Raw genomic sequence first — 20,892 nt, forward strand, 5'->3', positions numbered from 1 at the left:
TAAACTACCTCTTCTCAATGATTCCTATCCAACACCCCCCCCCACCCCCACCCCACACCACCACCACCACCACCACCTGGTTTAAATCATTTCCAAATTCTATTGGAAAAACAAACCACCTAGAATCAAATTAACTACATTACAAAAACACTCAGGGAGGCCTCAAAGCACCTAATTTCCAACTATACCTAGCCGCAAATCAATTACAGTACATAATTAAATGGGTAAAACCAAATCAGACAGATGAAATATGGAGAGAAGTGGAACAAACATTAAGTAATAAAATACAAATTGCAGACCTACCATGTATTAGTACAACACTAAAATGCCAACCCTGTTTTAAAAACCCAATGATAGCATCAACTCTAATAGCTTGGTGGAAACTACAAGAACACAAACACTACACTTGCACCCACTAAACACTCACCCGTATGGCACAACCCTGACTTCCCTACCATCAACAAAACACTGAAACTACACAAGTGGAAAGAAAAAGGTATTACTCACTTACATCACATTCTACAGAACAACAACCTAGCAACAGTCTTACACATATATGGCATCAAGAGTAACCAGTTTCTGGAATATCTCCAACTTAGATCTATATTAAACTTAAAAATTAAGGATAAAACAACACTACAACTTACTCCACCAATTTCAGAATTCCTCAATATCTCCTCCTCAGACAAAATCTTATCTAAAATTTATAGGTTCTTATCTGAACTAGACCAAACAGTCTTTATACCAAAAAAATGGGAAGAAGATCTCTCAATTACTCTCACTGCCAATTTCTGGACAAGCATTCTCCAAAACACATTTAAAATGACTAACAATACGAACCTCCACCTTATACAATATAAGGTAATTTACAGAGTACAATATACTAGGCAAAAACTATATAAAGTGGGATTAGTGGACTCTGAAATCTGTATACACTGCTCACTAAACACCCCAGACAACTACATACACGCCTTATGGTACTGTCCACCAATCAAACACTTCTGGCAACTTGTTATAAATCAGCTGACTCCACTACTAAAACACCCCAACCCCCTATTTATGGGTCTCGCTCTCTCTTTTTTTTTTCACTTTTGTTTGTTTTGTCTCCTATTTTATCTCCACTCTCACCCCCCTTTTTTTGTTTTGCTTATATTATTATCTCTTTATTATATGTGATGTATATCCTTCCTCTACACAATGACCCTCTTACCCCCCCCCCTTTTTTATTCTGCTTATATTATTATCTCCTTATTATATGTGATGTACAGTGTATCACAAAAGTGAGTACACCCCTCACATTTCTGCAGATATTTAAGTATATCTTTTCATGGGACAACACTGACAAAATGACACTTTGACACAATGAAAAGTAGTCTGTGTGCAGCTTATATAACAGTGTAAATTTATTCTTCCCTCAAAATAACTCAATATACAGCCATTAATGTCTAAACCACCGGCAACAAAAGTGAGTACACCCCTTAGTGAAAGTTCCTGAAGTGTCAATATTTTGTGTGGCCACCATTATTTCCCAGAACTGCCTTAACTCTCCTGGGCATGGAGTTTACCAGAGCTTCACAGGTTGCCACTGGAATGCTTTTCCACTCCTCCATGACGACATCACGGAGCTGGCGGATATTCGAGACTTTGTGCTCCTCCACCTTCCGCTTGAGGATGCCCCAAAGATGTTCTATTGGGTTTAGGTCTGGAGACATGCTTGGCCAGTCCATCACCTTTAGCCTCAGCCTCTTCAATAAAGCAGTGGTCGTCTTAGAGGTGTGTTTGGGGTCATTATCATGCTGGAACACTGCCCTGCAACCCAGTTTCCGGAGGGAGGGGATCATGCTCTGCTTCAGTATTTCACAGTACATATTGGAGTTCATGTGTCCCTCAATGAAATGTAACTCCCCAACACCTGCTGCACTCATGCAGCCCCAGACCATGGCATTCCCACCACCATGCTTGACTGTAGGCATGACACACTTATCTTTGTACTCCTCACCTGATTGCCGCCACACATGCTTGAGACCATCTGAACCAAACAAATTAATCTTGGTCTCATCAGACAATAGGACATGGTTCCAGTAATCCATGTCCTTTGTTGACATGTCTTCAGCAAACTGTTTGCGGGCTTTCTTGTGTAGAGGCTTCCTTCTGGGGTGAAAGCCATGCAGACCAATTTGATGTAGTGTGCGGCGTATGGTCTGAGCACTGACAGGCTGACCCCCCACCTTTTCAATCTCTGCAGCAATGCTGACAGCACTCCTGCGCCTATCTTTCAAAGACAGCAGTTGGATGTGACGCTGAGCACGTGCACTCAGCTTCTTTGGACGACCAACGCGAGGTCTGTTCTGAGTGGACCCTGCTCTTTTAAAACGCTGGATGATCTTGGCCACTGTGCTGCAGCTCAGTTTCAGGGTGTTGGCAATCTTCTTGTAGCCTTGGCCATCTTCATGTAGCACAACAATTCGTCTTTTAAGATCCTCAGAGAGTTCTTTGCCATGAGGTGCCATGTTGGAACTTTCAGTGACCAGTATGAGAGAGTGTGAGAGCTGTACTACTAAATTGAACACACCTGCTTCCTATGCACACCTGAGACCTAGTAACACTAACAAGTCACATGACATTTTGGAGGGAAAATGACAAGCAGTGCTCAATTTGGACATTTAGGGGTGTAGTCTCTTAGGGGTGTACTCACTTTTGTTGCCGGTGGTTTAGACATTAATGGCTGTATATTGAGTTATTTTGAGGGAAGAATAAATTTACACTGTTATATAAGCTGCACACAGACTACTTTTCATTGTGTCAAAGTGTCATTTTGTCAGTGTTGTCCCATGAAAAGATATACTTAAATATCTGCAGAAATGTGAGGGGTGTACTCACTTTTGTGATACACTGTATATCTTCCCTCTTCACAACGACCACAGTAACTAGTACTTCGTATTAACACTAATAAAGATTAATTGGTCCCCCGAAGGGTGGCAGGCAAAAAAAAAAAAAAAGATATGTTCTTGCTTGTAGAGTTTGGAATTTTTAAGATTGTCGTTCCTTGCTTTTGATGTGTTGCGTCAACTGTGCTGTGTCCACAAAGTTTAAAACTTCCTCCAAAATGGTAGAAGGTATGAATGCTGTCAGTTTTTGCAGGGTCTGGTTGATCTTGTCTTTTAGTGCATCTGTAGTTAAATATACCTGTCTTATCTTTTCACTCAGGAGTTCTTTTCACTCAGTTAGATTCTGTGCTCTAAGTAGGGTCTACTCAGCTTGACCTCCCTTAACTGTGGACCCAAGGCACAAGCGCTTGGGGCTCAGTCTTGACTGTCTGCATCTTAGGTTAAAGCAGAGGTGGTTCACTTCCGGTTTGTAATGCGCCATGTATAGACGCTTGTTAGGACCGCTCCCGCGACAACACACTAAAAAGTATTAAAATTTAGCGACCATTCAGTTTATTTGAACTGAATCCCCCAGTCAACTTTCTTTTTTAATAAAACACGAAGAGATGTCGCGACCGTTGAGAGAAAGATGTTTCCAAAAAGCTACGCCTAATACCGCACGTACTCAACCCACATTGGAACAATCGCTAGCGGCCGGCGCTAACACAGGGCGTCAAGCTAACGCTCCGCCCGATTCCAACACCGTCGCTTTGGGCAGCCCTGTTCACGATTCTGGGGGGTCTCCAAAGAGGCCTGCTACATCTGTTAGCACCGAGGCTTACCCGTCCGATGCTCCGGCTTGGTTTCAGCCAGTGCTGGAAAAATTGAAAGGCTCCCTAATTTCGGAACACACGACAGCTCTTGCTAATGCCGTACAGCCTATTAAAGACACCCTCGATTCAATTAAACTGGATGCTCACTCTGGGAGTATTAAAGCTCTGGAAGCCGCAGCTTCGGACCACAGTGACAGGATTATTCAACTGGAAAAGCAATGCAAGTCGCTTATTGCGAAAAATTCCACATTATCAGACAAAATTGATGACATTGAAAACTGCTCCCGACGCTCTTATTTAAGAGTTGTCGGAATTCCAGAGAACATGGAGGGCCCTGATCCGACACGTTTCATGTCTGAACTTCTACTGGAGGTTTTCGGCTCAGATAATTTTCAACACCGGCCCATCCTGGAAAGCACTCATCGGCAGGGACGATCTGCGGCGGTGGGTGGTGAGACCACCAACAGACCAAGGCCTTTTATTATGCTTTTTCACTCTTTCCAGGATAAGATGTACGTTCTCGGAAAGAGCAGAGATGGTGTGTGCTTTCGAGGTAACAATCTTAGATTCTTTCATGACTTAAGTGCGGACCTGTCCCGGCGTCGGGCCGCTTTTCGTGCAGTGAAAGCCGTGCTGTATAAAGAGGGGGCCCGATTCAGTTTACTGCACCCAGCACGGCTACCTTGAAGGACGGGTATAAGCTATTCGACTCTCCGGAGGCTGCCCAAGCTTTCTTCAAAGAACATTACAATCGCTGAACCTCGGGTTTGTTGATGGAGTTCAATATAGTGTACAGTCACTAAGCTTTCTTAGTGAACGATGGAGATCTCATACTTGCACTTTTAGAGCACTTTTAAAAAGCTGTGGGTGACACTCACTCTCAACGAGCACTTTTTTTTACTTTCTTTTACTATTGTGGATTGAGTTTGTATTGTTATTGCACATTCAACCATGCTTTTTAATTTTCACACTTGAAATGTGCTCGTAATCTTTTGGGTCCCGAAATTTGTAATTTTTTTCTCTTTTGTAACAAAACAGCCTTTGTTCTATAACATTGACTGCATGATTCTTGATTGTGATCATTGTGTTAATTTACAGACTATGTACACCGAATTCGGGCCCTATGTTTCTTTTAATAGAGTGTCAAGGACTTAAATCTAGACATTACTGATACTGTTGGCATTGCTAATTGCGGTTGGTGATTATGTCAAGGGTTAAGATCTTTCTCCATAAACGGACTTTGGGGGTATTTTGTGTTTATTTTGTTGGTCTGTTGGTCGCTATATATGCTAATTCTATTATTGGTAATATTTTCCCCTGGTGTGTTTGTTCGGGAGCGGGGATATGTTTTGGCAGTAAATAGACTAGACTCGGTTTAGTTGTAGTTGGTCGTTCCGAATGTGTGTTTGCGTACTAGAAGTACGTTCACAGTGGGTTTACATTAGGGTGTTTTTTTTTTCTTTTTTTTTTTTTTCTTTCTTTTCTTTTTTTTTCTTTTTTTTTACTTTTCCTCTTTCTCCCATCCTCTTCCCCTTTCTCTCCTTCCCCTTACCTTCGTCCAAAATCTGAGCAAATCTGTTAAATTTATTTCCTGGAATGTCAGGGGCCTACAATCCCGAAACAAGACCATAAGAGTGTTTAATCATCTTAAATCTTTGGACGCTGATATTGCTTTCCTACAAGAAACTCACCTTTCTAAACTTGAGCACACCAAACTCCGTAAACCATGGATTAATCAAGTATTTTACTCTAACTACAATAGCAGAGCAAGGGGGGTAGCCATACTGGTCAACAAAATAATAAATTTTATTCCCTTTAATATTATATCTGACCAAAATGGACGATATATCATAGTGGTGGGCACTCTCTTCCACACCCAAGTTGTACTGGTTAATGTATATGCACCTAATTGGGACGATGTGGACTTTATGGATAGATTGCTGTCTATTATTCCCAATTTAAATACACACAGATTAATTTTAGGAGGTGACATTAACTGTGTAATTAATCCCACTTTGGATCGTTCAAAACAAACGTCCACTAAATTGTCTAATATGGCATCTTTGCTATCTCTCTTTGTCGAGGAAAGTGGCTGTACCGATCCGTGGAGGGAGCTCCACCCCAATTAAAATCTTTTTCTTTTTTCTCCCAGGTACACTGCTCCTTCTCCCGAATAGACTATTTCTTTATCAGCCACGAGCTTATGCAACAACTCAACCGGATCGATTATTTAGCAATAGTCATCTCTGACCATGCCCCTTTGCTAATGGAACTGACTTTTGTTAATTACCAAAGAGACCCCCCTCAATGGCGCTTTAATCCAATGCTTAAGGCGGTGATCAGGGGCGAAATAATTTCTTATGCATCACACATTAGGAAGTCCAACACGAAGAAACTTGATGAACTTTCTAAATCTATACTTTGTCTTGATGGCCAGATGTCCTCTAGTCCTACCCCTGAGTTAGTTAAAAAAAGACTAGATCTCCAGGCTGAATTTAACCTACTCTCCACCAAACATGCAGAAGCCTCCATTTTGCAGTTACAAGGATTTTTTTTTATGAATATGGGGAAAAAAGTGGACGGTTGTTGGCTCATCAGTTAAGGAGGCAGGAGGCTTCCAGGCTGATCCACCAAATTAAGGACACCCTCGGCAACGTAATGACCTATTCCAAAGATATTAACATGGCTTTTAAGAATTATTACTCTTCACTTTATACCTCAGAGGGTCCAGCCAATACTTTCGCCATGCACTCTTTCATGGATGGACTAAAAATTCCTGTGATGGACTCTGCTCAGACTGAGGAGCTAGAACGCCCCATTACCTTAAGCAAACTATCGGATGCAATTAGATCCCTTAACAGTGGGAAATCTCCTGGACCCGATGGCTTTGGAACAGAATTTTTTAAGGAATTCAATAACTTGCTGCCTCCTGTCCTGCTGGAGGTCTTTAATGAGGCTCTAAGCAGAGGTTGTCTGCCGCCTTCCCTGTCTCAGGCCACCATTACACTCATCGCCAAAAAAGATAAAGATCCCTCTCTTTGCAGTTCATACCGTCCTATAAGTTTACTTTGCAATGAACACAAATTTTTGTGCCAAGAACATATCCTCCCTTCTATCATATCAGAAGATCATTTAAAGCATTAAAGCATTTCACTGCCAGTTGTACTGTGTATGTGACAAATAAACCTTGATTTGATTTGATTTGAGATCAGACTGGATTTATTAAAGGAAGGCAACTGCCCTCCAACATTCGCAAACTTCTTAATGTATTATATGCCCCCCAATTCACTTTGGCTGAAGGATGTTATGTTCTTTCTACACCTTGAGAAGATAAAGTTTAGTCTGAGGGGTTCAACAGACAACTTTTATAGGTGCTGGTCCCCCTTTATAACATTCTTCAAATCTCTTCCACGGCTTCCTTCAGAGGACTCAAGTAACCTTACTTCCTAACTCCCCTAACTTCCTATATTTATTATTTAATTATATTTCTTAACTCTCTTTTATTATTATTATTTTGTAGGGTTTTTTATTTTTTATTTATTTATTTATTTTTATTATTATTATTATTATTATTATTATTTTATCTTCTTTTCTGTTGTTACATAGTTGCAGTGTTTGCATGTCTGTAATATATTGGTTATATATTCGCACACTAACAAACACACACACACACAGACTGCCTTTTTGTTAGCGTAGTTAGGTGTACAAAAGATGGCTGCCTCACCATGCATGTGTCTTTAAAAACTCATGTGATGTGTTCACAAGCTTCAGTACACTTGACTACAGCTTTTTAAACCTATTTAAATTGTATAAATATATACTTTTTTAAATAAATGTTTGCATTTTTAGTATTTCACTGAAATTGTGCAGTGTTTAATAGCAAAGATTTACACTTGATTGTCTGTTTTCTAGTTGGTTGGTATGCAATCTTACAGTTGGCTGTGGTCTTTGAGTTGGTACACAACCTTACAACTAGCTTTTCTCAATGAGGTGTTACACATCCTTATATTTGAAGCACCATTTTTCTTTTATGCTATAAAGCTTGTTATTTTTCAGTGATGGTCCTGTAAAGAAGTACATGCTGTGACACATCTCATCACTGGCATGATTTCATTTGAGGCAATAAAAATAAACACTATGCTGTAAATACAACAACCAAATAAATAGAACTTATTATTACTTATAATAATCATAACACTTATTTAAATTGAGATTTAAATTAATTTACTCCCACACTCTTTCTCCCTCATTTGTTCTAGAGGAAGTGGGGACATTACTGAAGAAAGAATGTCTGTCTGAATCAGTGCCCTTTGGGATGCTGAGTGATAGAGTTACAAGCCATTATCAAACAGAAATGATTGCATTAGGCAGGGGAGGTGCAAGAAATGAGGGAAAGAAGCAGGGAAAGAGAAAGAGTAGGAGCAAACGATGGATTGGTCTGTTCTATTTGTCTAGATATTTGGTACATGTCTAGACCAACCTCAGCTAACAGTGTTGGCACTCTCAGCATTACTGTAAGCCAATCACATCAAGCATTCATTAAAACCTTACATACTATTCAGCATTCACATGCTGCACACATTACAAAGGCATGGCTGCTGAAGAAGAGGTTATGGGTACTGGACTGGCCTGCCTACAGTCCTGACCTGTGCCGAATAGAGAATGCTTTACTGTCCCAACTTTTTTGGAATGTGTTGCAGGCCTGAAATATAGGAATGGATGTTTATTAATAAATGAAATGAAGTTGAGTATACAAAACATGAAATATCTCAGGTTTATACTGTCTGCAATGAAATAAAAGTCAAAGTAAATGTACAAAACTGTGTTTTTTCCATGCTGTCCCAACCTTTTCTGATTTAGGGTTGTAGATCTACAAACGTACAATGTAACTCATTTTGGCCTTTCCCATACTTATCCATCAACATTCTTAAGGCAAACATTACTTCTGTGTTGTGCACTTTGCTGGCTTAAAACCATATTGCTGGATTAAAAAATATTCATGGCAGTTGTAGAATTCTTATTGTAATTTAACAACCAACAAAATGCTTTTAAAATGCTGTGTTTTAAAATCTATAGAATAGATTCACATTTGTGAATCGATTGGTTCTTTATTGTAAGAAAATACAATGCACTTTTCAAAAATGTGCCTCCCATTACCACCGCTTCCTGTCAGCTTTTCTCTGCTTTTCCATGAAAAATGATTATAGGAGCATAATACTCTAATTGAATTTGTAAACTGAATTATGGGTATTGCTTTTCTTTGGTTTACTCTGCAGGCCTTTTAGTTTTGATGTCGTCCTGAAAGCATCATACAATCTCAGTGTACTTTTCTGCATTACTGATGTCATCACAGAAGTGTAAATTATCTTCGCCAAAACACAACACTATACCATGACAGACCCTGGCTTTTGGACTTATGATAACAGTCTGGATGGTCTTTTTCATCTTTGGTTCAGAGCACACAATGTCCATTTCTTCCAAAAAAGATCTGAAATACTAATTTCTCTGGCCACAATACACATTTACACTGCATGATGATCTATCCCAGATGCCTCTGTACCCAGTGAACTTGATGCCACATTTGAAATTGGTTATCATAAGGCTTCTCTTTGGCACATGAATGTCTTAAGTGGCATTTGTGAATGTAACTCTATGTTGTAATGCTAGACAAAGATTTGCCAAAGTAATCCCTTGCCCATGATGAATGACATTGCAGTGTCATCTGAGGTGCAATGCCATCTAAAAGATCAGAGATCATAGGTGTTCATTTTAGGCTTGTGCCCTTTCCATTTACATACTAAATTCTCTTCGGTTTTGGTGACTTAACTCATGCCACAGTATACTTTTCATCAGTTTGTGAACAGAGCAATAGACCTCCTGTATGCAAATGTCAAGGATGCATACAGGGGTCACACACTGCATCACTGACTACCTGAATTTCTGTATTGACATTGTCACAGCAAAACTGTACACTGCTTCACCAATAACAAGCCCTGGAGTACAAGCAACATCAAAGAGCTCCTTAACAGGAAAAAGAAGGGACATTTTGAGATGGAGATCGGGCACAGCTGAAGCATGTACAGGGATACCTCAAGGTTTAGCTGAAAGAGGCAAAGAAATCATACAAAAGAAAAATAGAGCAGAAACTGCAAAAGAACAGCATAAAGGGGGTCTAGGATGGCATGAAAACCATCACAGAGAGCAAAAACAAAGGAAGAAACTCAGCAGAGGGGGATATGGTGAGAGCAAACCAGTTGAACCACTTTTTCAATAAGTTTGATAGCCCTGCTGCAGTTATTACCCTTATTATTATAACCATGAAAATTAATTTATGATTTGACCAGGAGAGAAACTGTCATGTTTTTGAGCCATAGCAATTCTTAATATTGCAATAAGTTGCAATGAACAAAAAAGACTAATCTGATGGGTGAAGAGCACTAACAAACACACAGGTTCTGTAAGCTGGGTAACAACTCTCTCACCACCTGGCTCTCCATCTGCTGCTGCCCACCTTAACAGATTTTGAAGTTCCCTGGGCAGTTGATGTTGGTCCACCAGCCTGGAATGGATCAAATTTAATCAACGCTGAAAACACAGTGACAGACTTGGGGCAGTTAATAGTCAATCAGAAAAAAAATTACTTTGATACCAACCACAATGTCTTCCCAAGGTCGCTGCCTGTGTGGACGACCATGACATTTACATGAAATGTGACCTGAAATGCCACTGCACACTCTATGCAAATGTCGAAGCATCTCCTCCTGGGAAAGATGAAAAGTCTCACACTGCAGCATAGGCTCCACTGATTGTGATTCTGCCAAGGCTGAAGCTGGCAGTTATCTTTGCCACCTCTCATGCTTCAACTGGTCCAATTAAATAGCTAACACAAATAATTTCTCCAGTAACAGTCCATCAACATAACAGGCCAGTTTGAAAAGTTAGAGCTTATTCATTATGAAAGGTCACCAATAAAGTGGGTTCGTTCCAACTTCTGCCAGCTACAAGTTGTAGTGGAAAAACCCTTAATGAAATACCCCAGAGAATGAATTGTGAGTAAAAAAAATTTTGAGTTTTAATCTTGTCTGCAGAGAAGGATCACACTGACAGAGTCTCACACAGAGAACATAGGAACTGATCTAAATCAGCTAGAACTGGGTTTTGGACGTCATACAATACAATTAACGCACTTCTTGTCACGTACACCACATACACATCCAGTAACATTTTATTGTGGCAGTATTCTTGGAATATTGGAATATGACTGCTGGCAATCATGTCCTAAGCATATCTACATTTTAAGTAGTAATTTGTTATGTATTAATACTGCTAGTGTAAATAAACATTTTTCTCTTACATTCCTCCCTTTTTGTCATTTTATGACAGTCAAACTAAACTATTAAAGCAAAATGAAAAGAATAGAAACATATAAACCAAATTTTGTAAGGAAAATGACAGGATTCATCCACAATAACATTCTGTACAGGTTTAAGTTACTGTTTCATTAATACATCATCAACAGCACAGATCGTCTGATTCATAGACACATTTGCTTGCCTATAGCTGCCTACATGCTCAGTGCCGTGTGGGAAAACTAAACAAATGTAAGATTCATACTTTGTATACAATTTAAGGCTTACCGCTGTGAAAATAGCAAGCTGCCAGTATGCATTTAGGAAGTATACAGTAGTGTTATCTTTGTTAGCTGTTGATCTCAGGTTGTGATCTGGCAATCCACATACAGGGTTGGACAATGAAACTGAAACACCTGTCATTTTAGTGTGGGAGGTTTCATGGCTAAATTGGACCAGTCTGGTGGCCAATCTTCATTAATTGCACATTGCACCAGTAAGAGCAGAGTGTGAAGGTTCAATTAGCAGGGTAAGAGCACAGTTTTGCTCAAAATATTGCAATGCACACAACATTATGGGTGACATACCAGAGTTCAAAAGAGGACAAATTGTTGGTGCACGTCTTGCTGGCGCATCTGTGACCAAGACAGCAAGTCTTTGTGATGTATCAAGAGCCACGGTATCCAGGGTAGTCAGCATACCACCAAGAAGGACAAACCACATCCAACAGGATTAACTGTGGACGCAAGAGGAAGCTGTCTGAAAGGGATGTTCGGGTGCTAACCCGGATTGTATCCAAAAAACATAAAACCACGGCTGCCCAAATCACGGCAGAATTAAATGTGCACCTCAACTCTCCTGTTTCCACCAGAACTGTCCGTCGGGAGCTCCACAGGGTCGATATACACGGCCGGGCTGCTATAGCCAAACCTTTGGTCACTCGTGCCAATGCCAAACGTCGGTTTCAATGGTGCAAGGAGCGCAAATCTTGGGCTGTGGACAATGTGAAACATGTATTGTTCTCTGATGAGTCCACCTTTACTGTTTTCCCCACATCCGGGAGAGTTACGGTGTGGAGAAGCCCCAAAGAAGCGTACCACCCAGACTGTTGCATGCCCAGAGTGAAGCATGGGGGTGGATCAGTGATGGTTTGGGCTGCCATATCATGGCATTCCCTTGGCCCAATACTTGTGCTAGATGGGCGCGTCACTGCCAAGGACTACCGAACCATTCTGGAGGACCATATGCATCCAATGGTTCAAACATTGTATCCTGAAGGCGGTGCCGTGTATCAGGATGACAATGCACCAATACACACAGCAAGACTGGTGAAAGATTGGTTTGATGAACATGAAAGTGAAGTTGAACATCTCCCATGGCCTGCACAGTCACCAGATCTAAATATTATTGAGCCACTTTGGGGTGTTTTGGAGAAGCGAGTCAGGAAACGTTTTCCTCCACCAGCATCACGTAGTGACCTGGCCACTATCCTGCAAGAAGAATGGCTTAAAATCCCTCTGACCACTGTGCAGGACTTGTATATGTCATTTCCAAGACGAATTGACGCTGTATTGGCCGCAAAAGGAGGCCCTACACCAGGGGTCAGCAACCTTTTTTGTACTCTGTGCCGATATGTATGTGACATAAACCAATTAATCAGTTAATTAATCTTACATGTCAGTGTGATCCTTGTCCCTGACTCTCTGCAAAGATGATCCATCTGTGGTGTGTATGAGGTGAACTTACTGGCTTAAATTTCTGAAGAACACTTGTCTGTTTCTTGTACCTTGAAATTGCTCGTTTGATTGATTCCATTTTGTCAGCATCATCCTTAAATGAGCTTTGGTGCTTTGTCTCAAAATGGCAGTGCACACTTGAGGTCTTGTTGAATTGAACGAACATCCACTTTTGGGCGTTTAGCAGCCATGCTATACCAAGTTTTGCACGAAACTGAAAGCTGACTCACTTTTGACACCTTGATTAACCTTAACTAGCATAAATTACTCAACCTTAACTGGCCATAGGTGGAGGCGGTTAAGGTGGAGTAATTTATGGTTGTTAAGGTTAATCAAGGTGTCGGGAGTGAGCTTATGGCAAAGGGGGTAAGGACGGATCCAACTAAGCATGAAATAAATTTTTTTTACTCTTACCAATCAGAGTGCCAGACAAACGTGCTTCAAGTGCCAGTTTTGGCACGCGTGCCATAGGTTGCTGACCCCTGCCCTACACCATACTAATAAATTATTGTGGTCTAAAACCAGGTGTTTCAGTTTCATTGTCCAAAGCCTGTAATTGGCAGTGTTATTAGACACGTCATCAGCATTAAAACACAGACAGATCCTCTCAAACCACACTAGCCTTGATGGCGGAAAGGATGCCATAGGTTTTTTTATGTCTAACTACCTGGTGATCCCAAAACAATGATGAAAAACTGGGGTGTATTCAAGCCACCTTCGAAAGAAAATGTAAGTTTTGATAATAACATGGGTTGGCATTTAAAATGTCCTTCATTGGTTGGTATACTGGGCTCCACACCCAATAACTCAGGGTTTTGAATTCTGGGATAGTTGGAATACCTGGTCACCTAATTCATGTTCATGTTCTGAATGTGATGTGTATATGGAATCTGTTTGTTGTGGTTGTTGTTTCTCCGGCTCATGCAAAAGAGATAAGACAGGTACAAATGGCAATTTAGCAACAGCTTTAACATTGCCAGCTTAGTCATTTTCCAGTGAAACAGGATCAGACCTATTGAAATGGGCCTTTCACTTGCAAACTGCCACCTGCTTTGGAAATAGGATAGCATTAAGCAACCGAGAAACCAAGGAGTGGTGAGCAATGTCGGTACCAGAACAGGTCAGAAATTTTTTGTGCTTTCAAAATCATGGACCATTCCAAATGTATACCTGTAAACAGTTAACATTTTGCCTTTCACACACTTACATTCTTTAATTAAAGTAATGTGATGGTAAAGGACCTAATGATGAGCAGTGACCACCTCAAAGCCCATCTGACTCTTGTCAGTTTAAGGGTTGCAAGAAACTGATATGTCAACAAACAATTCTAGATCAGAATTTGGAAGTGCAAAGTGGAAGTCTCCTGTAGGTCAAACCCAAGGAAACAAAGTTTATTAGTTACAGAAACACAATCATTTGGTTCACCATTTTCCTCTGTAGGCAATAGGGTATCAGGATTCAGAACAGTACATCAGAGTACAACAGTACATCTTTTAATTGTAATATTATTTCAACATAGAACCCTATTTTTCGTCCACCGTCTGAGTAAAAGGTCTAAAAGTGTCAGTCAGTCCTAACGTAAGAATGTTTTGCAAGACCAGTTTTTTTTTCTATTTATTTATGCATTTTTTCCCTTTTTTCCTGATTGTGATTTTTCTAAAAGCAGTGTTTTTATGTTACAATTTTTTCTGTACTATCTTGTGTCAAAACTCAGAAGTCACTTCACTATGTGCGGTGCAATGCAACTTCTGGGCTATCTACCAGCTTTTTTGGCTATTTTCACTAAATAATTAGTGATGTCAGTTACTACATTGTCGTTCTCGTCCTTGTCCTTGCCACGATCTCATGATCATGATGTGATACAGGCGCTTTTGAATATATTCTGGATCTCTGGTTTCAGTTCATTAAGAAAGCTGTTTCTCAGGTGGGCTTCCATCTTCTTGCTTGCAGGCTGCAAACTTTGTCATGTCCATTCTCATAGGAAAAGTCTCTCTTAATTTGATCAAGTAGTGCATTAATATTCTGGACATAGGCTGTGTTGTCATTATGCCCCCAGTCAGGGTTTGTCATCTGAACCAGCAGAAACTTGTGACCAGTCATTGCTCATCTTGGCCGTCTCTCAGATTGCTGTAAGATGCGCTAGGATGTGTTCCCCACACATACATTGTCCCCTCCCCTCCATACACTTTGCCAGCTCTGGTTTTTAGCAGAGACATTTTCTTGAGTGTTGCTAAGTGCATTCAAACTCTCTATATAGACACGTCTGCCTGTACCAGGTTTCTTCTGAAAAATCTTGGTTAAAAGAACACAGGGTCCCATACCCTCACTTAAGAACAACACCCTGAATGTTTTACCATAAACCAGAACAATACCTCTGATTGTTCTACAGTAAACCAGTGCCAAATCCCAGATCTACTCTGAGCCTCACAGCCGCACAACTCAAATATTAACACATAACTTAATAAAAAATACCAATTACATTAAATAGCAAAGAGAAGTAGCCATTTACTTGAGGGGGAATCTTATTCACAGAGAGTTCAAGATAAACTCCAAGGACCCTGAAGTGACAACTTACCTTCAAGACCAAGCTAGCACCTGGACATTCAACCCTTCCCACTCCTCAGACATGGGTGAAGTGTGGAAGCGGATGATTAGCATTGCTTGTAACATTATGGATAGAGTGCTATAGCTATATCATCAAGAATGTCTGGTGTCACTCCAACCAAGGCAAAAGTGGCAAGTGAACAAATCAAAACAAGGAGACCGTGTGCTTCTTAAAGACATGCAAGCCAGAAGGAATGAATGGCTGATTGGGGTGGTGGTGAATGCCTTTCTCAGTCAAGACAAAAGCTTTTACAAAGCACACTATATTGCCAAAAGTATTCACCCATCCAAATCATTGAATTCAGGTGTTCCAATCACTTCCATGGCCACAAGTGTATAAAACCAAGCACTTAGGCATGCAGACTGCTTCTACAACCATTTGTGAAAGAATGTGTCGCTCTCAGGAGCTCAGTGAATTCCAGCGTGGTACCATTATAGGATGCATTATAGGATATATTTGTGTTTTAAATTGTCCCTTTAGCGATGCCATAGGTCGTTTATAAGTCTATTTGTCAGACATTTTTCCTCTGTTGTTTGGCCATAAATAATGTTTACAAACACATAAGTCGTGAAAATCAGCAATATTGTGGGAAGGTTTGTTCTGAAGGTAGCTTTAAGGTAAATGGATTGTTGTATATTCAAGTAATTTGTATGCATTCAGTAAATATATTGTATTTGTTAATTTCTTTAGAATTTAAGATGCAAATGATATGTATTTGTATGTTCAGTTCTTACGTAAAACTGTACTGAACCACCGCTGCATGAGACCTTTACCTTAGAACTTGTTATCTATCTGCCGAGCTAGCAAGCTAGTTGTCACATGTTAACAGGGGCAGAAAACAGGGTCTTGGTGGGTCCAAGCCCTTCTTAAGACTCTGGGCTCAAGTCTGGAACTACCTCTGGACATGACACAAAATGTGCTATGCTGTTCAGCATTTGGAATACAACTATGTACATGTAAGCAAATCACAATTTTAACCACAAAACCCACTTTACAACCCCTAAAAATCCTTTGGCCGTGGCTGTACAGCATCATGGGATCCCGTGCTGCCCTGCCCACCTTACTATAATGGCAAATTGGCCAGTCAGCACAATCCTCAAATAGTTAAGACTTATAAAAGCAACACGTAAAAGGTTCAAAGTGAGTCCCTGTGTCTGACTGAGTTTGTGCCGGAACTGCAGTACACATACACATCACATTACTTTACCTTTCCTATTATTTACACTTATAATTGTTTGGTAACTATGGAATATAATTGTAGTTTTATGAGTGGAATTTTTTGCCCATTTATCACAAGACTACAGCTGCTCAAAAGTCTGTGGTCTCTGTGGACTTTGCACCCCATAACGATAGATTTTGTCATGGGCATTCCATATTCTATGTGGCTATTCTCCGGGTTTCCCCAGATCCCCCTGAATTTTTTCACAATATTACGAATGGTAAAAGATAAATAATTTAAATAATTTTTAATCTTGTGTTGATAAATGTTCTTTTTAAGCTGATTGACCATTCTCTCCTAAAATTTGGCACAAAGTGATGAGCCATGACCTGTCTTTGCTTGCAAAGCCAAAGCCTTAGTAGATCATTCTTTTAAACCCGAAAATGATACCCTTACCTACCAATGTATCTGCTAATTGTGGAATTTTTCAAATACAATGTAATTTGAATGTTTTATTAACTTTGCACTCTTATTTGGCCCCTATTACAGCCTTTTTGAGTGTGTTGCATGGGCCATTTTTTATACTTACAAAATAAGTTGGTCAGCTATTGTACTTTGGTCAGTCAGATAAATTATTCTTATTATTATTGTATTTTTACAAAAGTTCCCATAATTTAAGAAATTATCTCACAGAAGAATGCATGAATCGGCCCTATATAGTCCCAAACAGACTACAAATCCCAGGTGCGCTAATGCACCACACCTGACTCCAGGGCAATACCCAAAGATCCATTCAGTACTGAGTCATTATCCAAGCTCAATTTTAAAGGTAGTCAGCTGGTGTGTATTCTCGTTTGCTATTCATTCTGTTTTAATGAATATCTGTATTAAGCAATCCAAAGCATTTGTAAACATTGCTCCCAGCTTTCATTTTCTTGAAGGCCATGCTCAAGTTAATTCTATGAACCAACTTACAGTTTGTTATTTCTCACTCTGCATTTTTTTTCTTTTAGTTTACCCTTTTTAAAGAAAAGCATTTGGACTTTAACAGCATGTCATTTGGGGGACCAAGTAGCTGATTAGCTGGCAGTGGTCAATTTTTCACCTAGCACTCTCTTTCATTAGCTGTTATTAGACCAGTAAGTAAATCTTGACGTGGGGAAGAGTCGACTACTTGACCGCTGCCTGTCTCGAGTGTTCTTATTGTTAGTGCTCTGCCTCAGGCATGTGTATTATCATTTCACTAGTTTTTATAGTGTTCTTTGTTTGTTCTTTTGGTAATTATACTTTATAGCCTTCCCCTTTCCATTCCGACTCTGTCCAGCATTTGCACTTGGGACCAGAATCTGGTGGTGAGTTCTCTTCTGCTGTTCTCACCATCATGATACAGATACAGAATTCAACTGACATGTTAGATATCTTTGTAATTTTAAGCATATCTGGTTTGGGTATTACTCTCTTATACTAATTAAATGTTATGCTCATCTTATATAATTAGTATTTAAAACAAAAAGTAGGGGCAGTCTTATACTAATTAAAACCTAATAATTAAACTGTTTTAAACATAGTTAAACTGTTTGAAACCTGACAGAAGTGATGAACACTTATCCTACTTTACATATAACAATTTATATATTATATTTTAAAGCTGATGCCATTGGATGCAATTTGGAGGCATGTTATTCGACTTATATACATTTTAAGCATACTTTAGCAGTGTGTGCTCATTCACCTAAACTCATCAATTATAAGGCATGTCCATGTACTTTTTGACTATGTAGTATATGTCTTGTGGATGTCAAAACTTAGCCATTTTATATAAATTCATTAGAAAAAATATGACTTTTGACATGTCTTTCCAACATTTGACAAAGTTGTTTGCAGTAAATAATGTCATTTTAGAGTGTAAGCCTTCACTGAATCCTGTAGCATCACTGCAAGCAATAAATGCTACTGTTTCGTAAACAATTGAGCTAATTGTGTAATTTTCATTGTATTTTGTTCCAGACCTAAGATCACTTCCAGATGTGGCAATGACTGGGAACTGTACACATGAGTGCACTGAGTTTGGTCATTCAGATTCATGCTGGATGCCATCGCCGAACCGAAACTCAAAACTTACCAGGAGTGGATCAAAACTTTCCACTTTTGTGCCTTACCATGAGTGGGAGCCTCAGCAGCCAGTGATAGGCAATGGAAGTCCCAAACCCATGAGAGAGGAGCTTGGGGGTGAGGCCAGTAAGCTATCTGGAATTTGCTTCATGACCCTCTACACTAGTGCTTACTCTGCTGGGGGTGAGGGTGTGAAGGATGGTGCTATGGAGGAAACTCCATTGAGCCAAACAGCAGTGACTTTTTCTTCCAGGCAGGGGTCCAAAAAGGAGATTTACCTGTGATGGATCAGTGTCAGGGGTCATTAGATTATCATCAACCCAAATGCACCCAGGATTTGAAGCTTGACCCAAATGTTTAAACAGTTTTGGATAATTAAAAGAAAGTGAGGTAACTAGGGTGACTATAAATTCTTATTCTCAACATCATGCTAATGCTGAAAAAAACAAAGCAGGGTAGTCTAATATTATCGGTCAGGTTTAATAGATTAAATAAATACTAAGTTTAACCCTCTCATTATGTTACGGGTCAATTTGACCCATTTCCACTTTTGAGCCATGAAATTGTTTGACTTTTCATTAATTTGGGTCCTGAACTTGCTTGCAAAGTTTGGTCACACTGATGTGTTGTCTGTACAGTCTGTACAGTGTTTGTGTACAAAGATGTTGTCTTGGGTCATTTTGATCCAGATGTTTTTTTATTTGATGTATACTGATGCATACCTGTCAAGTCTCCTGTTTTGTCCGGGAAACTACCGTATTTTACCCCTCTTTCCCGCCGTCCTCCCGTATTAGTATTTTCCCGTAAATTTCCCGTATTATATTATAATTTTAAAAAACATTCCTGTGCCTCTCCAAACTGAAATGTCACTAACCTCGCGAGGATGCAAGGAGAGAGAGGGCATTCCTGCCAAAAAATTAAAGACTGCATGTAAATATCTAGAGAAATGGGACATCGAATTTACCTTTCTAAAGAGGAGAAGAAAATAAAATGTGTTTCACTTTAAGACAAGCAATGTGTATATATGCTGAAAATATGTAAAATAAATAAATGTGCTTCAATTCCCTTTTGTGTTTTCATTTAGGCTGTATTATAAGAATTACATATGTAGGAATGTCCACAGCATTTCAGTGTCAACAAAGGTAGGCCTATCAGATTCTGATCATCTAATTGTAGTTTGTAAGTGGTTCACAGGTGGTTATTTTAGATTTCTTGTAAACCTGTCTTAAAATGTAAGGGATACTGAACCTCGGTTGGGCTGGTGGGATGGCTCGAAGCGCGCGGCGGAAAATTTTCCTTATTTTTAAATCCAAAACTTGACAGGTATGCTGATGTTATGACTGGTTCTGATTGCCCTAAGAGGGTTAAAAGGAGCTTGCACACAGTTCTTGTCAGTTCTACAGCTGACAATATCTGACCCAGAATATGGAATATTTAAGTCTTCAAGGAAAAGCCATGTGGAGGTGCATCTGAAATGAACCAGGGGACAAGGGTGGTGCTGGATATGAGCAGAGGTCTACAGGGTCATACCAAAACAATCAACCATCAATGGAATGAGGGCAAATTGCACCGACATTGGATTTTTTACTCATCACTCCCAAGATCCAAAGGCAAACCTGGCCACCTCAATCTCCACAGCTGCAGCCGTTGTCCAGAAAATTCAAGCTGGTGTATAAACACATACAGCCAATTAGCAAACAATGAATCCAGTGGGCATACGTTATGGCAATAGGACTGCCCATTTCAACAATATAGTAAAACCAGCACCACATGTGTCCAGTGCAGGAAATACATCTGCAGAAAACATGCTTACACTTATCATGTGGGGATTGTTTAACAAAAAGTATGAAAGACTAGCCATACCTGAGAAATTACAAAAAAAATAAATCGTTAATCTATGTTACCATGTCACGATGTTATCAATCGTATTTTCACAATGCTACAGTTTATTGTTAATTAAATAATTGTTTGAAAAAATTATGTATACCATATGCGCTCATATTTCATGTTTCTGAGTCTTCTGATAATTCTTAATAAAGTTTTACAGTTTTGGCTTGACCGATTGCATGGTTTTAAGTGTATTTAAACTGTGTGGGTCAATCTGACCAGTAACATTATGGATGTATTTTTTTTCTAACATAATAGGAGGGTTAAGGAGTGCATGTTTTAATAGAAGGTACAAGCATTAACTCCATCCTCTTAACTAAACTGACCACACATTGTCCCTTCGT

At 39.7% G+C, this 20,892-nt stretch overlaps 1 protein-coding gene across 1 annotated transcript in view; it reads left to right on the top strand.

The window, feature by feature from the left end:
• The window catches only part of pcdh1b (protocadherin 1b), a 98,806-nt gene extending 78,134 nt beyond the window's left edge, over positions 1-20,672 (top strand). The window contains exon 5 of the mRNA XM_063000529.1: positions 18,557-20,672. Within this exon, the coding sequence (XP_062856599.1) occupies positions 18,557-18,945 (389 nt within the window). The 3' untranslated portion in view covers positions 18,946-20,672. The remainder of the gene's footprint in view (positions 1-18,556) is intronic.
• Positions 20,673-20,892: the final 220 nt, after the last annotated feature.

Source organism: Trichomycterus rosablanca, chromosome 8 (assembly GCF_030014385.1).
Source record: "Trichomycterus rosablanca isolate fTriRos1 chromosome 8, fTriRos1.hap1, whole genome shotgun sequence".
In the NCBI taxonomy this organism is placed as follows: Eukaryota; Metazoa; Chordata; class Actinopteri; order Siluriformes; family Trichomycteridae; genus Trichomycterus; species Trichomycterus rosablanca.